The sequence below is a fragment of the Onthophagus taurus genome, chromosome 6 (genome assembly GCF_036711975.1).
Source record: "Onthophagus taurus isolate NC chromosome 6, IU_Otau_3.0, whole genome shotgun sequence".
Taxonomy (NCBI): domain Eukaryota; kingdom Metazoa; phylum Arthropoda; class Insecta; order Coleoptera; family Scarabaeidae; genus Onthophagus; species Onthophagus taurus.
The window spans coordinates 5,967,856-5,994,356 of NC_091971.1; the positions used below are offsets into that span (position 1 = coordinate 5,967,856).

Consider the following 26,501-nt stretch of genomic DNA (forward strand, 5'->3'; position numbering starts at 1 on the left):
ATCAACTCAATCTAGTCTTATTTACTTTTTTTTATTTATATATTATATCACATTTATTATTATTAATAATAAACCTTTAAAAAAAATTCTAATTTGTTTTAATATTTTCTTAATGAGAGTGCTTCTCAAGAAAATCTTTTGCTTCGTTAATTTTTGATGCTATGTATGGAGAACCACCTCGATCTGGATGATTAACAGCCATAACTTTTTTAAAAGCATCTTTAACTTTTTGTTTACTAGCAGATGGGCTTATACCCAAAATTAGAGCAGCTTCTCGTCGGTTCATTTTTGGATCAAAACCGCCTTTATAATATTTTGAATTTGCCATATTTTCCATATCGAATTTCGGTAAATTTTTCATAGCTTCATTAACGGTTTTTGTAACATTGGGTAGTTGTCTTAATGCATATCTACCAGCAAAACCTACGGCTGCAAGGCCTAATCCTGCTAAAATTACTCCAGCAGTCTAAAAATAATCAACAGTTTAGACCAGAAAAGAATAAATAAGTAAAAGTGTGATTCTTACCATTTTTATTTAGGGTATTTCTGGAGGATTCGGGTCACCTTTATCGTATATTAAAGGTTTGTTATTTTTAAAACTTTGTATAGGTTATGTTCTCACAACGTGACGTTGAAAAGTAAAATTCTTGGGAATTTACAATAAGTATTTATAGATAATTAATAAATATTGGACATCAAATTTAGATTGGGGATTTATTTAATGATTTGGTGGTTTTTTTTTAAGTTTGAATTAAAAGTTAAACTTTATAATTTTTGAGGTTATTAGATCTGTCAAAATGATGGTTATAAAAACTAACGACAAAAAAATTTAATTTTTTTAATTTATTAATCAAAATATAAATAAAACGATTAATTTTAATTCAATTAATATTTAAATTAAGTTATATTAGCAATTTTTCTTTGGAAACGATTTTTAAATTTTTAGGTTATGTCGACTGATCCAATTCCACTTTGATATATTTGAAAATTGCAACTTTTTGGAGCTAATTCTGGGGAATAAATAACTTCGAAGTTTCTAACGGTACTCATTCCATATCGAGTCATTAAAAATCTCGATGTGATATAATTACTCCAAGCTAATCCTAAAGCAGGGATAGTTTTACCGGTTTTAAGATCATCAGAAACTTGATTTGTACATAACACAGCAATTTTATGCTTTTGTGTTAATTCATTGAAAATTTGGACTAATTCTTTAAAATCGTTTTTTCTTGAAATGTAATTAATGTCTTCACAGTAATTTCGAAAAATCCCTGCTATTGAATCAATTATAATTAATCCAATTTGTGTAAATGATAAGAGTTTGTGCATTTTAGTCGTTAACGTTGTTCTTAATTGATCCTAAAATAATTAATTTATAATAATAAAGGGGGAATAATCTAAATATGTTATTTACAAAATCTGCAATGTATTCAACGTAAATACCATCTGATAAAAGTTTTTTAAATGGTTTATCAAGGATTTTCTTAGGATAAAATGAAACAAGCTCGTTTAATCTTTTAGATGGAAAAGGTTCTTCTGTGCAAATGTAAAGAACATCTAAAAAAGGCATAATTAGATAAAATATGGAAAAAGAAATTCATACTTTTATTATATCCACCAATTTCTAATGGAAACTGAGTCATAATTGCTAATTCTAAACAAAACTGGGTTTTTCCGACGCCACTTGGTCCATAAATTTCATTTATTCCATTTATTGGAATACCACCTTTTAATAAATCATTAATTACTTTACAGCCAACACGAATTTTTGACCAACGAGGAATTTCTAAAACTAAATTCAATTTTTGTTGCAACACATTTCAGTACAATTAGATTTGTGACTTTTTAAAATAAAATACTACCTGCATGGAATCTATTAGAAACCAAAATTTCACTGACTGCTTCTCTTAACTCTTCAATTTCTAGAAAATTTAATCCTTTTTGTTCTAAATCTGTTTGTTTTGTTGTTAATAAAGATTCCAATGAAGAAATTTCAACTAAAGAAAAAATATAAAAGAATTATATTTATTTATAATTAGTAATTAATTTACGTTTATTTAATTTGTTTAAGATAATATCCGGTACTTTGCTCTTTAATAAATCCATTTTAACAGAAATAAATTCTACATAACCTAACTTTTTTTCCAAAGATATATATTATCTATAGGTGGTCAAAAAATTTCAATTAAAAAAAAAAAATTTGATGACATCTGTTTATTCATGTGCAACATATATTGTCAATAAGGTAATAAGTATGAATGACAAACAATTGATTATTCAATAATAATAATAATTAATATTTATCTAATAAACAATAAGTGGCAGGCGGCTCAAGAATGTGTTAAGAAAAAAAAAACCAACAAATACATTAATAATTACATGTATGTGTAATAATAATAATAATAATGAGAAAGGGGGATAACAATCTATTTTTATTTATAGTGTAAATTGCGTTCTATAAAAATATACAATGTATCGTAGTATTTAATTGGTGGAAAAAGAAGAAAAAAAATAATATGACTATTTTAACAATCTTTAGCCACCGAGAAAAAGACGGATTGAAAACGTTGAGAAGAAATTGTGTTTAATAAAGAGAAACAAATAGATGTAAGAATTAGAAAAAAAAAAAAATAAAGATATTTGTTCCGGAAAACGAAACGACACCAAGTTATGGCTGTATTTGTCATTAAAAAATACAACTCAATCACATTTCATTTCTCTTATTATTTAAATTTATAATACAGCTTTAACTCTAAAAAAACGGACTCAAAAAAATATAATTAAATTGTATGTTAAGTTTTACTTTCTTTTAATTTTTTTTTAATTTGATTTCCTTTAAGAGGTAAAATAAGATATTCACAAAATACTATTATTAAATATCATATATTTATATTATATATATATATAAATCCGATTGGCTTCTTTTTTGTTGTTAAATAAACCAATCAATTAAACCTTTTTTTGTTATTTACCATTTTATTTGCGATAAAATGCAAGAAAACACCTTTTCATCAAACATTATGTAATTGTATAATCAATAAAAAGCACTAAGGTTCTTTTTAATAACTATTTAAGTTATATACAAGAAGTACACCCTAAATTGAGAACTCGTCAACTATTTTTATGTATTTTTTTTTAATTCTTTTATACTTTATTTTCAAAGGGGGCGAAAAAAAACATACTTTAGTGATTTTGTGTGTTAAAAAGGGGAGCGTGGGCATGTTATTAATCTTTAGTATTATTATTTTTTATCAGTGGGCAAAACGTACAAAAATTCCAATTTATTACATCGCTTACAAAGTATTTTTAAATATAAAAATATACAAGAACGAAGCAAATTTACATGTTTTTTAAAGATATCTATATATTATGTATAGGTACCGCTCATTTTTTAATTAATTTTTTAAACGTGGGCTTAAACAAAAAATAAATAAGTGCTGATTAAAAATATTAATTAAGAATAAGAAAAAATTTATACAAATTCATTATTTATAATTAATTAATTATTGTAAAATAAAATTTGTAAACTTTTTTAAACATCAAATTGTAACTTAATACACCACCCAAAAAATTAATTTAAATAATCAATTGTTAAATTCTTAAATCAGTTATTAACAAGCGGAGCTATTTTTATGACAACAATTATTTAAAAAAACACCAAACTCATCAAAAAATTCAAATAACTGTATTATTTAGTTAAAATAAAATATAATAAAGAAGTATACACAAAATATCCTCTTAACTAAGTTAAAAAGAAGTTGATAAATTTAAGATTTCAATACACATTTTTTTTGATGAGTAAGGCAAATATTAATAATTAAAGAAGTGGGAGAATATGTAATAAACTCGGAGTGTAATTGGTTAGTTTAGTTTTTAGGTTAGGTTATTTAATAGTAATAGTATTATTTTTTGTCGTTAAAAAAAGGGACCTCCTTTTTCGCTCTAAGGAACATAGAGACACAAATGCAATTCAGTTATAAAAAATCACGAAATGCGTCGGGTTTTTATATATACACGTTTACATATATCACAAGTCCCTTTTTCTCTTTTTTTTTCTTCTTCTAAATAAATTAAAAAAAATAAACCCAAAAAAAAGTACATTTTTTTGCAATTACTCCTTTTGTATCATCAGTATAATCTTTTTTCATTTTCACCATCGGAACTTTTTCATTCATTTATTTCCACTTAATTTTTCTTAAGGTTAAGTATTCTGTCCATCGCAACTTTGTGTCACATCCGGTAAATCAGCTCTTTGTCCCGTTCCTGTACCACCATCTTGACCAACCGAATCAATTTGAACCCCTCCACTACTTCCTCCGCACACACCGCTACCACCACCACTTTCATTAACCTCTTCTTGAGACAATTGTTCTTCACTTACATCGTCATCTTCTCTTTCCGTTTCTGGTATTAATTCCAACGCTCTATCTAGAGTATTTTTTGCGCTATTCGATCGTTCCAAAAAGAACCCGTTCGAACTTTCATTACTTTGCGCAGGCGGTGACCAAGTATTATAAGAATATTGTGAAGGCGCCGGATATCTTTTCAATAATTCTTCTTGTAACCACGTCACAGCTTGTGCCCATTGGTTACGAAGATCCGAATGTCCGTGTAACATCGCCAAAGCGGCCCGACATTTACTAAAAAGCGCCACCATACACTTTATGCATTGATAAGCCCGTTTTTGGTAATGATTTTTTGAACGGGCTATTGTTTCTAATAATCCTTCACGTTCTTCAGGGACACCTTTTAAAGCGTTATGAATACGATGTGTTTGCCAGGAGTCTTCAATTAATAAAATATAAAGTAAAAGTTCCATATGGTGGCGGAGTTCTTGACAATACGCAAATGCTATTTGCCAGAGAAGTTCTGAAAGGACTACGCGGGAAAAGTTTGGATTTTCCCATGAACAGTATTGAAGAAGTTTTATTGATTCATCAGTTAAACTTGAATCTTCAATTACTTTTTTGATATAACTGGAAGTGAAAAAATTTTAATTTAAAGGTGTGAACTTGCAGCAAATTGATTTTAATAATTACCTTGTTCTTCCAAATAAAATATCAGATGCTTGAACAGACAAAGGCATTATGTACTCAGGACAGCTTGGATCACCATACGGATTAGGCAAGATGGGAACTCCAGTGCTACTTTGACATTTTGAGCTAACATCACAACACCTAACCAAACAAGAAACGACTTGATTCAATTTTCCTAATTCGGTGTATTGATATTTAATAGCAGGCCCGGGTCCTTCATCCAAAGCAACCAACATAAACGTCGTGTGAACGTTCATTTTTAATAAATGGGCTTTCTCTTGAACACCTAAGTCAAAAAAAAGTATAAAACACTCAAAAATTTGATGCAAAACTAAATTAATATACCTTGTGTTGCATACATATGAAAAACGTTACAATAATGCGGTAAATGTCGCCCGTGTTCGCTAACATCTCGATGTAATAAAGCTAATAAAGCCCAAATGATGTGATCACTTAATGTTGCTAGTGGATCGTGATTATTAATTCCAGGTGGGTTAAGACACGGGCCATCGTTGAGTGAATAATGCGCCAAAACAACGATTATTTTCATAAAAGCATTTCGAACTTCACCGCTAGGACAACTCAACAAATACTCGCAAAATCTTTGCATATGGGCGAATAACATTTCGTGGGCGAACCAAGAACGGATTGCTGGACCAGCACGGAAATGAAGACAAATTGTGTCACTCCTAAAAAAAATTAAAATTAAATTATGTTAATTGATTTCTTTCTTATTCTCACCAATCCATAGCTGGTCCACGGAGATTCTTTTTTGTGTGCCATCCTGTATGAAATAAGAACTCACTAGCTAATTTAACACTTAACATTGAAAGTTGCTCGAAATCTTTTGTTGATAAATTCGGTCGCATGCTATTTGGAGTAATACTATTCACAAATTTCTTAATAAAGTTAAAATATTCCGTTGAAAATTGGCTTCGGTGATGTAAAAATTTGATGTTTTGCTTTCTTATGCTGTTTTCAATAGCAACCGGCATTCTTATATGATGTTCTTTCTTATCAGCTACAAAAATAGATCAATCACAAATAATCCCACAAAAAAAACTTAAAAAAAAACATACAAATCGTTAATTTCTCCATAGCTTTTAAAACTTCCCTTTCCTCAACATCCTGTCTGGTATAAAATAACATATACGCATTCCACCATCTTTTTTGTCTTCTATACGTAGTTCTTTTCAACATTGGATCAAAAACTTCCCCCATATAATCCCCACCAAAACATTGCACCTTCATTTCTTCATCTTCATGCATTTTACACTCAGTAACTTCGCCATCATCAAATTTATACCATCTAACTTCACCATTTGAATTTCTACTTCTAATGTATGAATAATAATGTCCTCCAGAAGCTTGACCTGAATGAACAACAATTCCTGATAAATGATACCTGGTACAAACATCTGAACCTCCAGGATTTAAATCGCAATCAATAATTTCGCCCTCGAGTTTTGCCAAACCGGAAACAGTGTAAGGCTCCATATCTAAATCGCGTGGAAATTCAAAGTAATCGTTGAATTTGATTGCACACACTCGTTCGAAATCGTATTCGAATCGTTTTAATTGAATGCCGAGTATCGGGGGAAGTTTTTTCACGCAAAGACGTTTAACTGTGACCACTTTTTTCGAACATTTCTCGCAATGGTACGCGTCGGCCCCTTCCAATAATTCCCCTGCGAAACGGAAATCAAACGGATAAACGTTAAAAAAGTGGACAAATTCAAGATGATGTACCTTTTACGTATTGTTCCATTGAGTCTTGAAGACTGCTGTGGTTCCGAATATCCACGCTGATCACGCTAAAGGGTTCTTCTTTTGAATAACGGTGAGGACAACCTTTACAAATTTTTTGATCTGAATATGAACCGCCTAAAATTTTCGACATTATCTGTTCGTGACCAAGCGCTTTCAAAGCTTCATCTAAACTTTCAATAAGGGACATGAAAAATTCCACAGCGTCTTGTTGTTCACGTAAATTTACAGGTTCACCTAATATATATTTTTTTTAATCAATAATTTCTTATTTAATTAATTTATTTTGTTTTACCTTGTAATTTAAAATGCCTCCAAAGTCCTCTAGGGACGTAATATTGTAACCTAGAATAAGCTAAATGACCGAAAATCGCTTGAACTTGTTTTAATATCCCAACGTTATAATCTTTTCGATTATCATCTAAACTCGATCGATCGTCCGTTGTGTCTACTTCAATTTCAAGTTTTTCTTCACCGCTAAAATCTTCGTTAGGATCGGTGGCCGCTCCTTCGCAAGCTAATAAACCTTCCCTTATACTTTGCACCATATACAATTGTTGTAAAACCGAGTTCATATAACACGTTGCCCCCGCATTCTTTAAACCTACAAAACCCTGCATTGGTCTTGGCCCTATTATTGGTAAATAATCCCATTCAATAACTGTCGTTTCTGGATCTACAAAATGTATTTATTAATACTTTTAATAAAATAATTTAATGAAAAAAATTTGATGAAGAATATATTTGTTATCATACAAATAATTTACCTGAATAAAACATGTTGCTAAGCATAGATACTAATTGTCTACAATTTGGTACACAATATTGACACAATGTGGTTAATAATTCAAAAGCTGCAGCTTGTGTTTGTGGTGTATCACAAATTGGGGTAGCTGGATCTTCACCCAACATCCCAGTTTTAACTAATTGCAACATCAATTTGCTGGCGGGAAAAAGAAAATCCTCCAAAAGTTCTTTAATTAAACTTCCCGATTCCGCACTACCCAATTCACATTTTTGTTCATTTGTCATAAACGATAATAACTCCTTTGCTAACCCAAGATGACCTTCAAGCAAGCCGTCGTGTTGTCCCCTCGCCCTTCTTAACCAAGCGACCTCGCCGGCTAACAAACTTTCCGCTTCTGGTAGTGGTGTATTTGATAAAAACATAACGTTGATCAATCGGCAGAGTAATTGGAAAAATTCGTGCGAAGTCGTTGCATTATCCAAAACTAACGTGTCCAAAAGCGAAAATAGGTAAGGTGTAAGAAGATTAAGTGCTGTTCTACTTGCCGCTCCGTAGGTACAGATTATCATAAACTGTTCGACCGCGCTAACTCTTATATTTCGACTAGGGTTTAACAACAGAATATCCGTCATAAATAATGGAAACTCGTTACGTTCACACAAATGTTCCAAACTGCTCGGATTTAAAACTAAAGCCACACTGAGTAATTCCAAAGCTTCCTTACATAACGCAACATCATCGACGTGAAGTTCCAAGGGTGCGTTGCGTTTTGAAGGATCACAAAGCGAATGAAGCGTTTCAGGGGTTGCGTTTAAATGTTGAAGATTAGCGCTACTCGCTGCCCAAACTAGATTCATTAACGCCATAACGGTTCTTGTATCGGGTAATTCCCAATTTAAAGCTTGACTGAAAAGACCTTGAACTTGACCGCTACTTCCGGTTTCAACCATTAAATCGGCTAAACCTTGAGATAATTTTTTTGCAGCTTCTTTTAAAATTTGATCGGAATGTCCGGGGACGTATCTTAACGCGTGTTTCAAGAAAAAACCCGGATTCGGTTCGTTTTTACCTTCTTTTTCGGGTGGGGTGTGATCCTCGCTTAATTTTACCAAAACTTGCGCCACCGAAGTTAATATCAATTTGCAAATCTTTAAAACAACAAGGAACGCCGATCTTTTCGTTGCCATATCCGAACTGGACATAAAATTATTCCTCGTTAACATTTCCAAGAAAATATGCGCCTCACCAGACACCATAAACTCATACTGAATGTTGTAAGTCTTTTCAGAAAGTGGATCCAAAGCTGGCATCAACAGAGTATAAAGCACCTCAAGGTTATAAAGCACTTCCGCTGGAGTTGGACTAAAGTACATATCTTCGATGGGAATATTCGATTCAAAATTACTGGAAAAGAGAATATGGAGTCGGGTTATGGTCGTGTGGTCACAAGGCATCAGTAATAAAAGGTTTCTTGCTCCGTCACGAAGCGCATCAAACTCTAAAATACTACCCAAGGCAGACAATTGACAAAAAAACTGCGCGTAAGTGTGTTCCATCGACATCAAAACACCTGGAAGTGAATTTTCCGCTTCCGCTTCTACGTTTGGTACGTCATAAGGATGTTGAGGTGAAGATGTTGAACTATCCGAGCTACTATCTTGGGATGAGGCCATGTTTGAATTTATTTGAGTTATTTTTGCAGAAATTAACTATAACAAAAATAGATTATTAGATACTATTAACTAGATAATTATTTATACTAATAAAACGGGATGATTTCATATTTGTAGTTAGCTTTCTATTACTGTGATGACTGCTTTAAATTGCTTTGAATATAGCTATTGAAGAACATATCAGAATGGTGGATGATGGAGCATATTTTATTTCCCTTGTAATCTCAAATTATACATTAGGAATAAAATAGCTAACTCAAAACCATCCAGTTTCATTGTGTAAATATATCACTTTATATTAATCATAACTTACTGTTTTATCCCTAAGTGGTATTTGCCACAACAATTTCCTATCATCAGCTGGATCTAAAGGATCCCCATTAACAAACAACTCCAACTTACAATGAATCCCTGGTTTAACCCTTCGTAAAATATGTCTTCTAAGGGACGCTAATGTATCATTAGAATGAGTAAAAATTTCAATATCATCCTGTCGGTTGGGACTAGAAAATCGTACAAGAAGCATCATGTGTCGCCCTCTACAAGCTCTATGTAACGGTAAAAACTTCCTTTCACCCATGTAAGCGTTATCGCATTCGCTAAGGTACTCGTGAAGAACTCGCATCACCCTGCACATTTTAACCGCTTCAGCACGAATCCGATTTTGTATCTGTTCTGTATCGAATTCTTTGTCTTGACCTGGCTTTTGCAAAACGGTTACGGTGTCGTAATGGGCGCGAAGTCGATCGTAACATTCAGTTATGTAGGTTTCGTGAAAACTAACCTGAGCGGCCATTAAACGTGGCCCCAAATTCGTGCTGACTTCTCTTAAAAGTTCGATAGCTCTCGATGCGATATCATCAGAACATAAAGTTACCACTTTCCATAAATAATCCATTCCTGTTAAATCGGGGTCTTCCGTTAATAAAGTACGACGTTTTACTTTTAATTTGCCCTCTTTCATGTTGACTGCTTTAAAAAATCTGAACAAAATAAAAGGTTACAAATCAATTTATTTTGTTATACATTTATCTTACCTTTCAAAGCACTTAATACCACTTTCGGTCAATAAAGTAGGTTCCAATTGTAAAATATTATTTTCAAAAAAATCTTTATTAATACCAGGGTCTAAATCTGGCTCATCACCCATTAACTTAGAAAACCATTTAAAACATGATTCTCGATCAGAAGCGAAAACCGCATTTTCCGCTAAACATTGCCAAATTTGTTTCGCTTGATCCGCACACAACCACAACTGCCCATCTTTGAGTAAAAACCTCAAAAAATTCAATCTTTCCTGAATTTGAAATACATGACAATATCTAGCATCAGGAAAATAAGTTTCGCTTGTTAATTCCGGATTATCTTTAACCAAATTACGCAATCGTTCCATATATTTCGTTAAACTAGTTGTAACTAAGATAACCAAAGAGTGTTGACCTTGCAATCGATCAATAACTTCCTGCCTATAGAATATGTGATGACTTCTTTGTGGATGAACCCCATTCGGTGAAGGTTCATACAAACAACAAATTTCCCTAATTTGTTTTAACGCTGGTAAAGCCCATCTATCCCCACTTTTTAATTCCTCCACACATTTATCTAACCAAATCGTTTTCTGAGCGTCGCGTTCTTGCGAACAACTATAATCCAAGATTTTAATATGGGCCGCTAACGCTTGATCCATAATTTCAGTTGGAACATCTTCCGCGTGCGCCAAATTCCAAAAAAGCGTCAACACTTTATGCGCCATCACACCGTCTTTATCGTCCTCCGCCAAGCGACGAATCAACTCCAACAAACGTTCCCTTTGACGCCGAGACGCCGACGTCCAACTACTTTGAAAACACTCGAAAAGATGATCGAGCTGTTCAGGACTAAAATCCCACGCTAATTTCGCGAGCAAATCGTGAACGTTTTTTACTATCGCCTCGTGTTTTCCGACTTGAGCGGACCAAACCGCGTCCAAATCCGATAGACTTAAGGCCCGTTCTTTTATCACGAAACGTAAAATCTTTTCAAGTTTTTCTACATATTGAGGTTGATGAAGTGAATCTCGCAAAACTATTTCTAAGACGCCGTTTTCATTTATCCATTTCTAATTTGAAAATTTAATTAGAAAAAAAAATTGTTATATCTTACCTTTGATACTTTGTTTAAAGTGATTTGTTTCCATAGCAACTAAGACAGTTACCAACTTTTTTTTTTAATGTAGTAGACTGCCTAATTCTGACGTCACAGAGATGGGCGGAACTTATAACCAGTCCAAACAATGTCGTTGCTAACGATAAACCACCAAAAAATGTCATTTAAAATGTCACGTTTAGTTTATTTTATTTTAACACTAAATAAAAAATGGCAGTTTACCGTTAGCAACGAAAATGTTTGGAATCGGTATAAGCTCCGCCCATCACTGTGACGTCAAGGCTTAGGTTGTCTGTTGCCATGAACACTATCACTTATACAGGTCGCTGATATGTATGGAAATACAAAAGTTTTAGTGTTTTTTAAAATCTATTGCAATAAAGACAAGTTAAGTATAGAGGCCAGTCAAAAAGTTATGACGAAAAAAGGTTACGTTTTCTTTAATGGAACACCCTGTCTATTATTCCATATTTCAGATCATCTCGAAATTCTAAACAAAATTCTTGTGGTATATTAGAATACCGAAAGACCTAAAATACCATTTGTTTTAAAGAATAAAGCTAAGCGAGACAATCACGTTATATGATTTCAAGTCCAATTTGCATCATACATCTAAGAACCAACTTAGATACGACACTTAGACAATTAGATACACCAAGAAATTGTACAATAGAAAAAATAGATGAACCTACAATTTCGGGCCAGTGTCGTTTTCTAGGTGTTAGTATAAAATTAAAAGTTTGGCCATCTTCAGAGACTCTAGAAATAGATTAACATCTCTCATCTTATCTATTTTACAAACGACAGCGCTAGTTAGCATAAGATAGATATCACTATGTTGCATATTTTTATTGCACTAAAACTAGAACTAACACAAGACCTAGAACTGCAATCATTTGGGTTTAGTCGTCTTGAGAGACGTGGGACAAAAAAAAATGAATGTTTCTAGTTCTCAGTCCAGTGTTAGTTCTAGTGGCAGTGGTAGGTAGAGCTAGTTAGCATAAGATATTAGTATGTTGTATATTTTTATTGAACTAAAACTAGAAACATTCGGGTTTAGTCGTGAAAAAAACTTTCAGTTGTCAATGTCAACTTTAATTTTATTATTATATTCGTAATCTTCATAAAATAACCTTTAAAGTGGTGACGCATTTATCTCAAAAAACCAAAAAGTTCGAACTTTCAACTTTTAATTTTAACATATTTGTTAACTTCATAAAAAATCCTTTAAAATGAGTCCAAACTCGACATATTTAACTTTAATATTAATGGAGATACAATCACTTTCGGTTTGAAACGTCAATTTTGACATATTTGTCATATTCATTAAAAAACCTTTAAAATGAGTCCAAAGAAAGAATAAAAAACATTAAACCCGAAGTTCGCAACAATGAAGATAGCAATTTAATTTTTAAATATTAATACTAACCTTAATTTTTTAAGTTTTTTTTATATTTATGTTTTTGTCACAAATATTAAGACATTTTATAAAAATTAATATGTCAAAATGACATTGACATTCCTAACCGGAAGTTGACCATAATTTCATTAATATTGAAGATAAATATGTCGTGTTTGGACTCATTTTAAAGGAGTTTTCACGACGAATACAAATATGTCAAAATTGACGTTGACATTCTTAACCGCAAGTTGACCATAGCTTCATTAATATTGAACATAAATACTGTCTATTCTGAGAAGTCTTATATTTTTAGAGAGATGAAAACGAAAATCTCGTTTTTCTCAAAATTGTTCATTTGTGTCATTTGTATAGGTGTGATTTTCAAAGATTTCCGAAATATGAAATAATATACAAACTAAAACTTTTGTATCTTAACATTTTTCGCTAGCTAACTTACCGACCGTTTTTCATACATATCAGCGCCCCTGTATAATTATATGTTAAGGGATTAAAAAAAAACTTACAGCCATTCTTTCAGGTGTTAAATATTCCTCTTCTTCAATGCCATGATGTCTATTTGGATAATATGAAGAAACGCTTGAAATAACTTTATTAATTTCATTGAGAGCATTCATTTTCCCATTAAAACTAGAAATTTGTAATTGTCTCAAAATCATTTTAAGACGAAAACCCTCTAAAGTTCTTATAAGTTCTTCTTGGTTGGCAACGCGAGATGCGAGGTTTTTTGATGCTTTAATGATCGCCGAAACAATATCACTTTTAGATTCATTTTTAGCTTCCCTTTTAAGTTCATCATCTGTTAATTTATCCAAAATTTCCGGTATTATTTCCTAAAATATTAATAAAATTAAAACAATTAAGTGCAATGATTAATGTAACTCACCAAAATAGGAAGAATATACTTATTAATAGTGTGAGGTGTTAAGTATTCATAACTCAAACCAAACGGCCTCAATAAAGCATTTACAACAGCCACACTGAGACTTTTACCACTTTGAAACCTTTCCAATAATAATTTAAACCCGCCCAATTCACCAAATTTATTAATTAAATCGACCAACCAACCCCGAGTTGTTCTTAAATCGTTTAAAGGTCTTGCATAAAGTTCTTCCTCTGATAAATTGCTCCCCAAACCCGCAGTTTCGCTCGATCTAGATGCGTTAAATGTGTGGAACTTATTGTTTGGATTAAAAACCATTGCTAATAAATCCAATAAAGGAAACCAATCATGAGGCAACTTAATAACACATAACTCAACTAGCCTGACACAATTTTGATTGATACAAGCATGAATGTTTGGCTTCCAACTCGAAACTGCATCGTCCGTTAAGATTTTTGTAAATGAAATTGTTAGACCCTCCTGAAAAAATCGTTGACAAGCCTCCGATCGGGTGTCCAAACCTCTTCGAGACAATTCTATGGAAGCTTTTAAGAGACATTCTAGCTCTTGATCTGGTAGAACGGGAACCACCCATCTTACATTTGAAATTTTTTCATCTAAAGTTTGCAATTTATCATGGGGAAAATCCGGTTCAATACCGTCATCCGGCGCCTCTTCAAATGGAGTTTCAGAAGTACCAGGCAGTGAGGTTATGTTCTATACAGCACAAAAAAGGATGGTATAGATTATTAATAAAAATAAAAAAATAATTAATAAATTTACCTGTATTTCAGATGTTTCTCCAGTTATTCCTTGACCTCTTGTAACAATAGTCATCTTGAAAATTCAATCAGTTACAGTCATATTAAGACCCAATGATCTATAATAATAATAAAAATAGGAGGAGATGTTTTAATCTTATTTAAGAAAATGTAAACGGATGAAATTGTGCCATCTTCTCTTAATGTACTGATAATTTTTCTCCTGACAGAAGAAATATCAAAAAAGGGCGAAATGTGACAAACGTCAAAGGGAGTTGACAAAAAATGACAGATAGTCTTGGTGTCTTATCTTACCTCTGTATAGATGTTCGGGGGCGCACGGCACTCTCGTGGGGCTGTCGTTGATGCGACGGGGCCGTTTATTTCGTAATGGAATACGAATGGGAAACTCGAGTTTTGACGTACGACTAAAATCCGCCGGCATATACAAAATGGCGCCGAAATTAATGATTAAAAATTTTCTAAAAATATCCACTACCACCGGACACTGACGGGGCCCCGAGACTCGATCGAATGGGGGCGAAGAGAGTTCGCAATTCACAGGGAAAGTACGGTGACGAACACCGTATAAAATCTCGATTGTTGACGTACGGAACTATTTTTTGCAGGCACGATGTGATTTTGCGATATAATTGTCGCCAACCTGCATAATGAAAATCACTAATTTTTTACTTTTAAATCAACATTTTTTATATATATTAACTTTATTTACTTTAAATAACCACTTTTATATGGTCCTTATCGCGTAATTATTCGGTAAGAATATTTTTATAAATTAAAAGTAATGCTTTATTTAATAAAATTCCGATTTAAATGTCACTAATTTTTTATAAATAAAAATTGCTTTTTATATAAAAAAACATAATTAAGCCGTATAAACTTATTAATCTTTTATTAAACATTGACTCATTAACTAATAATAACATTAAATTAAACATATATGTATCTTTATTGATTGTTTTAAGTTTTTAGGTTGAGTTGTCAAACGATTGTCAAAAACATAACCAAAAAAATACAAAAATAAATACAATAAAATCGACAATGAAAAGCGACTCAATTAATGTAACAGGTGCTGATTTAAGTATTAAATAAATTCATTTCATTTAATAACTAAGTAAATTTCAATTTTTTTATTTTTTCAGAAATAATTTGTGAGATATGTGGAGAAAATCACAATTCATCAAATTGCACATTTTTGCATATAAAGCATCATGTAAGATATCAGAACCGATTAAATGGAATTATTTAATTTTATTTTTTGTAGGTAAATGATAAGATAATTCTTTCAAGAGCACGTTTAACCCTTCCGGATATATTACGGTTAGAAAAAATGTCTTCGGGGGGTTACGATATACTCGCTGATGTCGACATCAAATCAGGCACACAATTTGGACCTCTCGAAGCGAAACAAACGTTTACTTTAAATCCTGAGATAATATTTCCCTTAAAACAATTCTCACCAAACGAATACTTTACAGAATATTATTTAGATACTTGTAATGAACTTGAATGTAATTGGATGATGTTTGTTCAACCAGCGATTAGTGGGGATGAGCAAAACTTAATTTGTTACCAAGTAAGATTGTTGAGGAAAAAAATACAAAGATTTTTATTGAACAAAAATGTTTTAGAAAGAAAATAATTTGTATTATGCAACAACTTGTGATATTTTAAGAGGGGAGACTTTAAAAGTGTGGTATAGTCCATTTTATGCTAAATTAATGAATAAGGAATTATTAAAAAAGAGTGTGGTGAAAGAGAATGTTGATTATGGTAGGTTAGAAATGGTAAATTATTTTTTGTAAGGTTTTTTAATTTTAGATATAAATACTTTACTTAAAAAGCAACAAAATTTGATACAAAAAGATGTGTGGAATTGTAAATTTTGTGATTTCCATGAAAGGAACATAACAAAATTTGCTGCCCATATCTCTGAACATTACTCATCTCAATTAAAAAAAGTTTGTAAATGTTGTAAATCCACTTTTCCAACTCATTTAAGTTTGAAGAAGCATTTGCATATTGTTCATGGTAATGCGCCACCTCAAAAGAATCTTAAAAAATTTGATGATAAAGCGCTAAATAATAATAAGAATTTGGGGAAAGACTCCATGGTTGGGGGGCCGTTATTAAACGAATTATTAACGGATAGCATGGATAATACAAACCTATTTTTACAACAAAACATTGAAGATTTCGATATACAAAACATCGATAACCAAAACATCCTTTTGGATGGAGATGGAGACAGTTTAAATTTAGGAATGGACAATTTAATCAGCGACAACGACAATTTTAATTTCGATCTTAGCGCTGACCAAGAAGAACACGTTTGCGATATCTGCATGAAACCTTTTAACAAACTTAAACAATTAATACAACATTTACAAATGCACACGGGAAAATATACGTGCCCAAAGTGTTTAGTTGTGAGTTAAAATGTTTAATTATGAATTTCGTTATTTTTTTTTAAAGATTTTTAGTCGTAACGAAAATTTAAAAGCACATAAATGCAACCTATCGTTGGAAATGCATCAAAAATGTCCATTTTGCAGCAAAACATTTTCGTTAAAAAAATATTTATCGCGACACATTTTGGTGATGCACGGAAAAAAATATCAATGTGTTAATTGCAAGAAAAATTGTACATCAGAAAAATTATTGCAAGAACATAACTGTTTAAACACCCCGGATAAAGATAAATTCACTTGCATGTTTTGCAATAAAAAGTTTGCCAAAGAATCTTACATGAAAAAACATTTAAAAACGCATTCTCGCAAACGAGATGCATCAACCCCAAAATCAGGCGAATTTGTTTGCGAGGTTTGCGCAAAAACATTCGATTCATTAAGAAATTTAAGAAGACACACGGTGTTTCATTTAACCAAAGATAATTTCCCATGCAATCAATGCGACAAGAAATTTAGTAGGAGGGATACATTGAGATCCCACATTTCGGTTTATCACTCAAAAGATATTTTTACTTGTGAGATTTGTTACAAAAAATTTAAATCAAAAAAATACTTGAGTAATCACAAAAGGACTCACAAAAAAAATAAAATTCACGATTGCAATTTTTGTAATCAAAAATTTTTTTTAAAAACCAACTTAGAACGACACAAACGTAACAAACATCTCAACGCATTCAATAACTTAAATAATAAACAAGTTAATGTGGAGTATTATAAATGCCAATTTTGTTCTAAAGCGGTTAAATTAAAAAGTTCTTTAATGAAACATTTAAAAAAATGTCATGGCAATGAAAACTTCGACCCTAAAGCGATCGTAAAAGACGTCGCCGTTGTTGATGTTAAAAATGATAAGAATAAAAATGACGCAAAAGAAATTATGATTGATCTTAACCCAGAAATAAATATAATTAAAGAAAATCGTAATCAAGAAAATGGTTTTAATGATGAATTAATTTTGGATACAAATTTGAATGTTAATAACCAAGAAGTTTGTCTTTCAATGCCCGAATTAAATGAAGTCGATCAAAATATTACTTTAGGTTGATTATATTTTATATTTTTTTAAACAATTTTTTTTAATTTGTCGGTTTTAGGTGATAACGCGTTTATTTTGGAAAATGGGACTATTGTTGAACCTTTAGATCAAGGAAACTTTGTTGTTTATATATTAGGGCAATAACTTTAATTTAAAAAGTTTGATTTAATTTTAAATTAAAACATTTAAAACAACATTCCTTCGTGTTTAAAACGCGTTATCGCAAAATCTTTGGCTTAAAAACTAGAAAAACGTTTTTCTTCATTTATCTTCATTGACAAAAAAACCAGTTAAGCAACATTCATTATCGATTTTTTTAGAAAGTATTTTGATTTTGGTATATAAGACAAGTATTAATTTGTTTCAAATCACACTTAAAATTACTTTCGAACAATACACATCTATTTTAAAAAAAGATGTACAAGGTAAGTTTTATTTAATTTTTTTTAACCCCCACTTATAATTTTTAATTTTTTTTAGTTCATCTTGTTAATCTTCGCCTTTTCGGCAACAATTAACGCAGCGCCCAGCGTTCTTAAAAACACTTATCGGTTTCCGGTTGAGCAAAATTTCGTCCCAATAAAAAATCAAGAACATCACGAAGAAATTACCCCAATTTTACCGTTTCCGTACCCCCCAAAAGTAGAACCAAACCATGGATATGGACTACCAAAGAAAGACGTGATTCCCATAAAACCACATGATGTCTACGGAGTTCCCGTTGTTGTCCCAACAACGCCGATTAAACCGATTCCAACTCAATTCACTTTTAAAGTTATTCCAACAGTCCAACCTAAACCGATTTTACCAATCAAACCGGTTATTTCAAAGTATAAATTTGAAGTGGAAGAGAAACCGGTTAAAAAACCGGAAGTTATCGCTCCATATCCTGCTAAAGTGATTAAACCTAATATTCCATTTAAACCGGTTCAAAATCAATATAAATTTGTTGTTGAAACTCCAACAACTGCAACTCCCATTTTGGCTCCGTATCCACCTAAAGTAATCAAACCAATCGTTCCAGTAAAACCGGTTCAAACCCAATATCAATTCATCGTTGAAGCACCAACCACTGCAATTCCAGTTATTGCCCCATATCCCGCTAAAGTAGCTCATCCAGTTAAAGTAGCTCCTTATCCAAACAAAATCGTGATTAAACCGGTTCAAGAAAAGATAGTGGTTAAACCGGTTCAAACTAAATACAATTTCATCGTGGAACAACCAACGACTTCTGCTCCAATTGTAGCTCCAGTTATAACTCCGGTTGTAGCTCCGTATCCTGCTAAAGTTATTGTGAAGAAACCTATTGAAGTTGTTAAACCCGTTTTAACAAAATACGAGTTTAAATTGGAAGAGCCAGTGGTTCCTCTAGCTCCGTATCCGGCCAAAACGGCACCTTATCCAGCCAAAGATGCCCCTACTGTGGTTATTGGATTACCACATAAAGTTTATGGTGTGCCGCAATAAATTTGTTCGGTAATTTTTTTAATTTATCTCAAAAAAAAGATTTTTTTTAAATAAAAATTTAATAAATTTGTTAAAATTTTCTTTTATTTCTTTTTCCTATGACTGATTTATTTTGGGGTTGAGTAAGTTTGCTTGGAGTTGGGTTGGGTTAGATAGCTTTGGTATTATAATAAAGTATACAAATGTATTGATTGAACACTTTTCATATTTATGTTTTCTTTTATTACGTCCAAACAGAAAAAAATATAACCTTTCCTATATCTTACAAAAAATCTCATCTCAAATCTATTCCTTAAAAAATAAATTACATCTTTATATTACATTATGGAACCTCAAAAAACTTAAACCATAAACCGTCTTCGTTTTCGTTCCCTTTTTACAAGCGAATACCAGGATTTGTGGAAGCAACATAATTTAAAAGTTCTTCGGAATCTTCGCAAACAACCGGTTTTTCGTGGTAACAAGCAACATCGTGCCAAGCGATTCCATCGTTATAAACATTATTCAAAATGGACAAACAAGATTCCGTCGTTCCATTAATATCGAATTCGGCGTTATCAGGTTGACGTTGTTTTTTGTGTCCGGTTGAAGACCACGGGTTGTATTGCCAACCTCCGGGAGTTTGATTTGTAGGCGACATCTTTTCGCGATTCGCCGACCAAAACCACCCATAAACATTTTTAGGTTCTAAATCAGCACGGTTTTCGCAACCTTTGAAGTCGCAAAGCCTTCCAGACGTCCAAATATACGGTACATCATCTATTGAAAAGAATTAATTTGAAGGTGTTAAACTTTAACTTTAAGTAATTGTTGTTTTTTCTTTGTGAGTAATAAAATTCGAAGGCGATTTCGAAACTGAAAACGTGATGAAGTTGCTTATAGCTTTGAAATGCCGTCGACCTTTGCCCCTTTTTCTCATTTTAAAACGACGACGACATATTTACCGCGAGATTCTTCTTCTTGTCGTAATATTGACCGTAACCGCTATACGAAGAAATTTACATAACTCACATCTTTTACATAACACTTACTCTGTTGAATCAACCTGAAGATCATGTTATTCTCTTCTTGGCTTTCCAACGATACCAAATCCATACAATATTCTCTACAAATATTTCTTCCATCTAACCAATCAAATTTTCGATTTTGTAATGCAGGAACATGACCGGTAAAGAAATAATTGTGTCCCCTAAAGAAAAATTGTTTCGGTCCTAAAATATAAAAATTAAAAATAATTTAGAAAACCGTTTCTTTTAAAAGTTAATTAACTTTTGTGGTTTTGTGTTTGAAAAGATTTTGTAAGGATTCTCTTTGGTTATTTCCAGTCACGTATTTAACACTTTCTTTCGTGGCGGTTTCTTTTAAATTTTAACGTGACTTCAATTCTTAAATAAACAAAGTACATCGTTTTCTAAAAACTAATTTATCTTTATCAATAAATTAATGTTATATTCTTCATGAATGCGTCGCCTTAAAACCTTTTATCTTAAATGTTAGTGGACATTTACAAACACGGTGGAGTTATGAAAAGATTTGTTTGTAATAGGACAAATCTAGACATCTCTTTAAACGTATATCTCTTAACGATTGTAACCTTTAACACGCTGAAAGAAGTCGTGTTTCAACACATCTTTTTAATTTAATTTATTTTCATTCAATTTTTTTTTAAAGGAAGCAACAAAAACTTGTTAATTAAACTTACTGTTTGCGCATTTATTAGGCACTGGTAGCGAAAGAAATCTTCCTGGTCGATTAGAAACTGGTCTTGCTTGGTTTATGGTTGCAGGTTCCGCGTAAGATATGGCAATGAAACAGGCAGCGATCGTTAAATAGGCGAACTTCATCTATAGAAACAAAAAAAATATTAAAAAAAAAAAGAAATTCAATAAAATACTATATTTTTTTATTATATTTTAAGAGTTTTCTAAAAAAAATGAGTTAAAACTTTCTATTTGGCCTTTGGCGTATCGTTAATTTGTTACTTTTGTTTAATATTATAGCATTGCGAGATGAATATGTAAATAAAGTAAATGGATGCGTGTGTGTGTATTTGCATTTGAAATGGCTTCGAGGGGATTTTAAAAAAGTAACGTTGAAGATTTATTATGTAACGTGTTTGCTTTAGGATTAGTCATTTCTATAACACGCTTTATTGAGATCTATTAAATAAGATTTTATAATATCTTTTGCAAAACGTATCACTATGAGAAAAATTGTTTGTTTAACCCTTGTTTGGCAGATATTTAGAAGACTGCTTCTAACTAATTTAAGGCATAATGTTATGAAGCTGCTTAGCAAAATGAAAATTTGTAATAATTACTTCCTTTGGGGTTAAATTACTTTGGAAATTGATGGAGCTGCTTTGAAGTTGCGTAATTTAGTATTGAGGTTGGGTTGCTTTGAGATTATATTTCTGTGGGGTTGCTGAACTTTCTTTAGTGTTGGGTTGCTTCGTGGTTAAGTTACTTTTGGATAGGGTTTCTTGCGGTTCCGATTACTTATTGGGTTACTTTGAGATTGTATTGCTGTGGGATCGAATTGTTTTGGGCTGGTATAGCTTCAGAGTTGACTTTCCTTGACCTTCAGTTGCTTAGCAATCTGATGATCTTGCTTTAGAGTTAAGTTGCTTTGCTTTCGATTACTTTGTGATTTAGTTGCTATGGACTTGCTTTGAGTTGGGTATTTGTACAAGGTTGGTTTGTGGTTGAGTTACTTTTAGATTAGCGACTTTTGGCAACCGACCTCAGCTTTCTTCATCATCAAATGAAGGAATATAAATAAACTATTCTATATTAAGGAGACAATGACATATTTCCCTTATTTGCAAAAGATTGTTAAGGACAAAACGTGAACGATATGGAAATTAGAACTAAAATTAAAATAGCAAAATGAAAATTTTCAATAATTATTCCTTTGGGGTTCAATTACTTTGGAAATTGATGGAGTTATTTTAGAATTGCGTAATTTTGTGCTTGGGGTTGGATTACTTCGTTGTTAAGTTACTTTTGAATTGAGTTGCTTGGGGTTTTAATTACTTATGGGATACATTCCTTTGGGATTTACTTGTTTTGGAATATGATTAAGTTGCTTTGGAGTTGGGTTACTTTGACGTTCAGCTGCTTTGCGATTTGATGATCTTGCTTTAGAGTTGAGTTGCTTTGGCTTAGTTTTGATGGACTTATTTTGATACAGGGTTGCTTTGTGGTTGAGTTAGTTCTAGATTAGCGACTTTTGGCAAGACCTCAGCTTTGTTCATCATCAAATGAAGGAATAAAACATTTTTACAGTGTAATATCAATAACAATTCTATATTAAGGCGACAAAAACATATTTCCGTTATTTGCAAACGAATGTTAAGCATAAAACGTGATCGAGATAACACCTCGGCCTCAAGCAACTTTGGTTTCGTTAAATCAAATTAAGAAGAAATAAAACTTTCTGACATATTGGGAAGCAACAACGCAGAATCTAGTATTATTAGACCAGATTCGCTTAAGACTTAAACAAATAATGATGACAGTTCTACATTAAAATTTGATATTTTTGCTTTGGAATTGAGTTGAGCTGCTTACGATTTGATGTGCTTACTTTGGAAATGAGTTGATCTCAAAAACGAATGGACATTTCTAAACCCGGTTTTCTTTGTTGAAAAGGTGATGTTATATTTCTTTCTTCTAAGTTATTTTTAGAATTAACTTTTTATGGTATTTTTTTTAAATACTTTTTAAATCAACGTCCTCGAAAATAAATTAAACTTTATCTCCCATCAAAAATTCATCAGTATTATTTATACACGAATCGTTCACGAATTTCATTTACATTTTAATCCGATTACGCAATAGGTAACCGATTTAAGTTGGTACGATAATAAAAATGTTAATTCTTGTATTTAAAAATTTTCCAAACTTCAAATTTAAACCAACTACGAAACTAACACCTTTTTAAAGTACTTTTCTTGTGGGAACTCCCATTTGACCCAATTTCGAAAACGACTACGATTGTTTCGTATTTCTCGTTCGCAATTATTCGAACTCACGACAAACCGAAGACGAAGTTTAAATTTTCATTTAAATCGAGAAAAGAATTTTTATGTAAAGGATTCGAAGGTTACACGCACGTAACAAGTTAATTTTAGAAGAATAACTCTTTTTTTATTAATAAGTGATTAACAAGAATAACTTACCGTTAAGAAAATACCCAAATAAATTAAATAAAATAAAAAAAGGAACTTTTTGCCACTTTTTCGTTCACTTATTTTTTTTTGTGTTGAACCAAATTGTTTGATGGTGCTCTTTTATAACTTACCTTTGTTGGTTGTTTACGTTTCGTTAGATTTAACAAAACGTAGAACACAAAAACGAAATCTCCGAGTAAAATTGTCGCCGGTAGTATTTATATACAGAGTGGAAGAGTACACAGAAAATGTTGTGGTGGGATCATAATCCCACCATCATTTTCGCTTTTCATCTTCTTTATTTCCAATCGGTTTTTATTACACACGTCCATATTAAAAAAAGAATTCTTTGTTAAGTTATCTTCTCAGATTCAGATTCAATTTTCTTAAATTTAGCTAATTAAACTTTGATTAAATTTCTTACACAAATTTCAATTTAAACTCATTATTTATTATTCCCGGTACGAATATCTTTCGTAAAATCGTCTTTAAAACGTGTCGCAACCAAAAAACGAAATACTATGTGCAATTTACAAGTGCATCATCATTACAAATGCATTTTCTACGACCTTTTATAACGCGTTTTAACTTAAAAGACGATCTCCAACGCTATAGGTTTTAATGGGTTTTAACTTCACCGCCGTGGTCGTTTCGTTTTTAATGTTAAGGTTGTAGGCTATTTTATTCGCGATTACCTGTTATTTTAGACAATTTTCTTATGACTTTTTAGAGTTCACTTCAGTTAACACCTAACAACTAATCAATTTTATTTTTCTTTTTAATTTTATTTTTTATTTACAATTTCCGCGTTGTTTCTTTTTTCTTGTTTAAACGTTAACCGTTTTAATAATTATGTATTTAAATGAGTTGTTTGTTGCAACGTCTGATTATTAATTTGTAAAGATTAACTTACAAATTACATCTTGGCCTTTTCAATGTTCTTTTATCACGAAAGATATTTCATCGTAATTAATGTACAGTAACATGTTTTATAATTTAATATAAATAATTTATTTTGTATTAATTTACATTAGACACTATACAGGGAATTTCATATAACTCGCAATATTTGAATGCTGTAACCATACTATTCACAGGGAAATTAAAATTTTGTTATTTTTAAAAATGTTATTAATAAAAGTTGTTTGTGATTTAATTGCAAACAAATATTGTTTACAAAAAATTTTAAAACGATCAATAATTATTAAGATAACCTCAAAAATATAACTTTATAACAGTATACAGGGCCACCTGGCGAAGATATGAAAAAGTTTTATTAAAATAATCGATTTGAAATCAAATTTTAAATCAATTTTGTATCAAACATTTTTCGATTAAAACAACATATCGTCAATTGCTGTGACATTTAATGAACCATACTATTCACAGGGAAATTAAAATTTCGTTATTTTTAAAAATGTTATTAATAAAAGTTGTTTATAATTTAATTGCAAACAAATATTGTTTACAAAAAATTTTAAAACGATCAATAATTATTAAGATAATGTCAAAAATATAACTTTATAACAGTATACAGGGCCACCTGGTGGAGATATAAAAAAGTTTTATTAAAATAATCGATTTGAAATCAAATTTTAAATCAATTTTGTATCAAACATTTTTCGATTAAAACAACATATCGTCAATTGCTGTGACATTTAATGGACCATACTATTCACAGGGAAATTAAAATTTAGTTATTTTTAAAAATGTTATTAATAAAAGTTGTTTGTAATTTAATTGTAAACAAATATTGTTTACAAAAAATTTTAAAATGATCAATAATTATTAAGATAATGTCAAAAATATAACTTTATAACAGTATACAGGGCCACCTGGTGGAGATATAAAAAAGTTTTATTAAAATAATCGATTTGAAATCAAATTTAAAATCAATTTTGTATCAAACATTTTTCGATTAAAACAACATATCGTCAATTGCTGTGACATTTAATGGACCATACTATTCACAGGGAAATTAAAATTTTGTTATTTTTAAAAATGTTATTAATAAAAGTTGTTTGTAATTTAATTGCAAACAAATATTGTTTACAAAAAATTTTAAAACGATCAATAATTATTAAGATAACCTCAAAAATATAACTTTATAACAGTATACAGGGCCACCTGGTGGAGATATGAAAAAGTTTTATTAAAATAATCGATTTAAAATCAAATTTAAAATCAATTTTGTATCAAACATTTTTCGATTAAAACAACATATCGTCAATTGCTGTGACATTTAATGGACCATACTATTCACAGGGAAATTAAAATTTCGTTATTTTTAAAAATGTTATTAATAAAAGTTGTTTATAATTTAATTGCAAACAAATATTGTTTACAAAAAATTTTAAAACGATCAATAATTATTAAGATAATGTCAAAAATATAACTTTATAACAGTATACAGGGCCACCTGGTGGAGATATAAAAAAGTTTTATTAAAATAATCGATTTGAAATCAAATTTTAAATCAATTTTGTATCAAACATTTTTCGATTAAAACAACATATCGTGAATTGCTGTGACATTTAATGGACCATACTATTCACAGGGAAATTAAAATTTTGTTATTTTCAAAAATGTTATTAACTAAAGTTGTTTGTAATTTAATTGCAAACAAATATTGTTTACAAAAAATTTTAAAATGATCAATAATTATTAAGATAATCTCAAAAATATAACTTTATAACAGTATACAGGGCCACCTGGTGGAAATATGAAAAAGTTTTATTAAAATAATCGATTTGAAATCAAATTTAAAATCAATTTTGTATCAAACATTTTTCGATTAAAACAACATATCGTCAATCGCTGTGACATTTAATGGACCATACTATTCACAGGGAAATTAAAATTTTGTTATTTTCAAAAATGTTATTAATAAAAATTATTT

General features: G+C 31.0%; 6 protein-coding genes across 10 annotated transcripts; 2 read left to right on the forward strand and 4 right to left on the reverse strand.

Annotated features, from left to right (window-relative positions):
• Positions 1 to 15: 15 nt before the first annotated feature.
• LOC111427945 (mitochondrial import inner membrane translocase subunit TIM14) lies at positions 16 to 791 on the reverse strand. The gene is made up of 2 exons (XM_023063317.2): positions 527 to 791; positions 16 to 466 (listed from the first exon to the last, which is right to left on the reverse strand). The coding sequence occupies exons 1-2, from the start codon at positions 527 to 529 to the stop codon at positions 110 to 112; spliced, it is 360 nt and encodes a 119-aa protein (XP_022919085.1). The 5' UTR covers positions 530 to 791; the 3' UTR covers positions 16 to 109.
• Positions 792 to 828: 37 nt separating this feature from the next.
• Positions 829 to 2,162, reverse strand: LOC111427909 (spindle B). Of its 2 annotated transcripts, none has more exons than XM_023063271.2 (5): positions 2,052 to 2,161; positions 1,863 to 1,997; positions 1,604 to 1,792; positions 1,415 to 1,557; positions 829 to 1,359 (listed from the first exon to the last, which is right to left on the reverse strand). In XM_023063271.2, the coding sequence occupies exons 1-5, from the start codon at positions 2,104 to 2,106 to the stop codon at positions 943 to 945; spliced, it is 939 nt and encodes a 312-aa protein (XP_022919039.2). In that variant the 5' UTR covers positions 2,107 to 2,161; the 3' UTR covers positions 829 to 942. The 2 variants fall into 2 exon arrangements, with proteins under 2 accessions (XP_022919039.2, XP_022919040.2); XM_023063272.2 differs by having other exon boundaries at positions 1,246 to 1,359; positions 1,444 to 1,557; positions 2,052 to 2,162.
• A 37-nt stretch (positions 2,163 to 2,199) lies between these two features.
• LOC111427844 (ubiquitin carboxyl-terminal hydrolase-like faf) lies at positions 2,200 to 15,035 on the reverse strand. 2 transcript variants are annotated; one of them, XM_023063186.2, is made up of 14 exons: positions 14,749 to 15,035; positions 14,456 to 14,509; positions 13,676 to 14,389; positions 13,296 to 13,622; positions 10,262 to 11,322; positions 9,538 to 10,207; positions 7,571 to 9,260; positions 7,099 to 7,479; positions 6,786 to 7,040; positions 6,116 to 6,724; positions 5,778 to 6,057; positions 5,382 to 5,725; positions 5,040 to 5,322; positions 2,200 to 4,976 (listed from the first exon to the last, which is right to left on the reverse strand). In XM_023063186.2, exons 2-14 carry the CDS (start codon positions 14,507 to 14,509, stop codon positions 4,202 to 4,204), a joined length of 7,443 nt encoding a protein of 2,480 aa, XP_022918954.1. In that variant the 5' UTR covers positions 14,749 to 15,035; the 3' UTR covers positions 2,200 to 4,201. The 2 variants fall into 2 exon arrangements, with proteins under 2 accessions (XP_022918954.1, XP_022918953.1); XM_023063185.2 differs by having other exon boundaries at positions 14,456 to 14,552.
• Positions 15,036 to 15,057: 22 nt separating this feature from the next.
• On the forward strand, positions 15,058 to 18,107 carry LOC111427845 (PR domain zinc finger protein 15-like). 2 transcript variants are annotated; one of them, XM_023063187.2, is made up of 8 exons: positions 15,058 to 15,210; positions 15,427 to 15,535; positions 15,597 to 15,667; positions 15,719 to 16,030; positions 16,086 to 16,227; positions 16,276 to 16,883; positions 16,930 to 17,965; positions 18,020 to 18,107. In XM_023063187.2, the coding sequence occupies exons 2-8, from the start codon at positions 15,496 to 15,498 to the stop codon at positions 18,103 to 18,105; spliced, it is 2,295 nt and encodes a 764-aa protein (XP_022918955.2). In that variant the 5' UTR covers positions 15,058 to 15,210; positions 15,427 to 15,495; the 3' UTR covers positions 18,106 to 18,107. The 2 variants fall into 2 exon arrangements, with proteins under 2 accessions (XP_022918955.2, XP_022918956.2); XM_023063188.2 differs by lacking the exon at positions 15,058 to 15,210 and having other exon boundaries at positions 15,329 to 15,523.
• Positions 18,108 to 18,295: 188 nt separating this feature from the next.
• Positions 18,296 to 19,507, forward strand: LOC111427846 (uncharacterized). The gene is made up of 2 exons (XM_023063189.2): positions 18,296 to 18,386; positions 18,442 to 19,507. The coding sequence occupies exons 1-2, from the start codon at positions 18,378 to 18,380 to the stop codon at positions 19,426 to 19,428; spliced, it is 996 nt and encodes a 331-aa protein (XP_022918957.2). The 5' UTR covers positions 18,296 to 18,377; the 3' UTR covers positions 19,429 to 19,507.
• A 108-nt stretch (positions 19,508 to 19,615) lies between these two features.
• LOC111427847 (C-type lectin domain-containing protein slf) lies at positions 19,616 to 23,838 on the reverse strand. 2 transcript variants are annotated; one of them, XM_023063190.2, is made up of 4 exons: positions 23,734 to 23,838; positions 21,131 to 21,272; positions 20,460 to 20,639; positions 19,616 to 20,187 (listed from the first exon to the last, which is right to left on the reverse strand). In XM_023063190.2, exons 2-4 carry the CDS (start codon positions 21,270 to 21,272, stop codon positions 19,805 to 19,807), a joined length of 705 nt encoding a protein of 234 aa, XP_022918958.1. In that variant the 5' UTR covers positions 23,734 to 23,838; the 3' UTR covers positions 19,616 to 19,804. The 2 variants fall into 2 exon arrangements, with proteins under 2 accessions (XP_022918958.1, XP_071052400.1); XM_071196299.1 differs by lacking the exon at positions 23,734 to 23,838 and adding an exon at positions 23,017 to 23,519.
• Between the last annotated feature and the right edge of the window lie 2,663 nt (positions 23,839 to 26,501).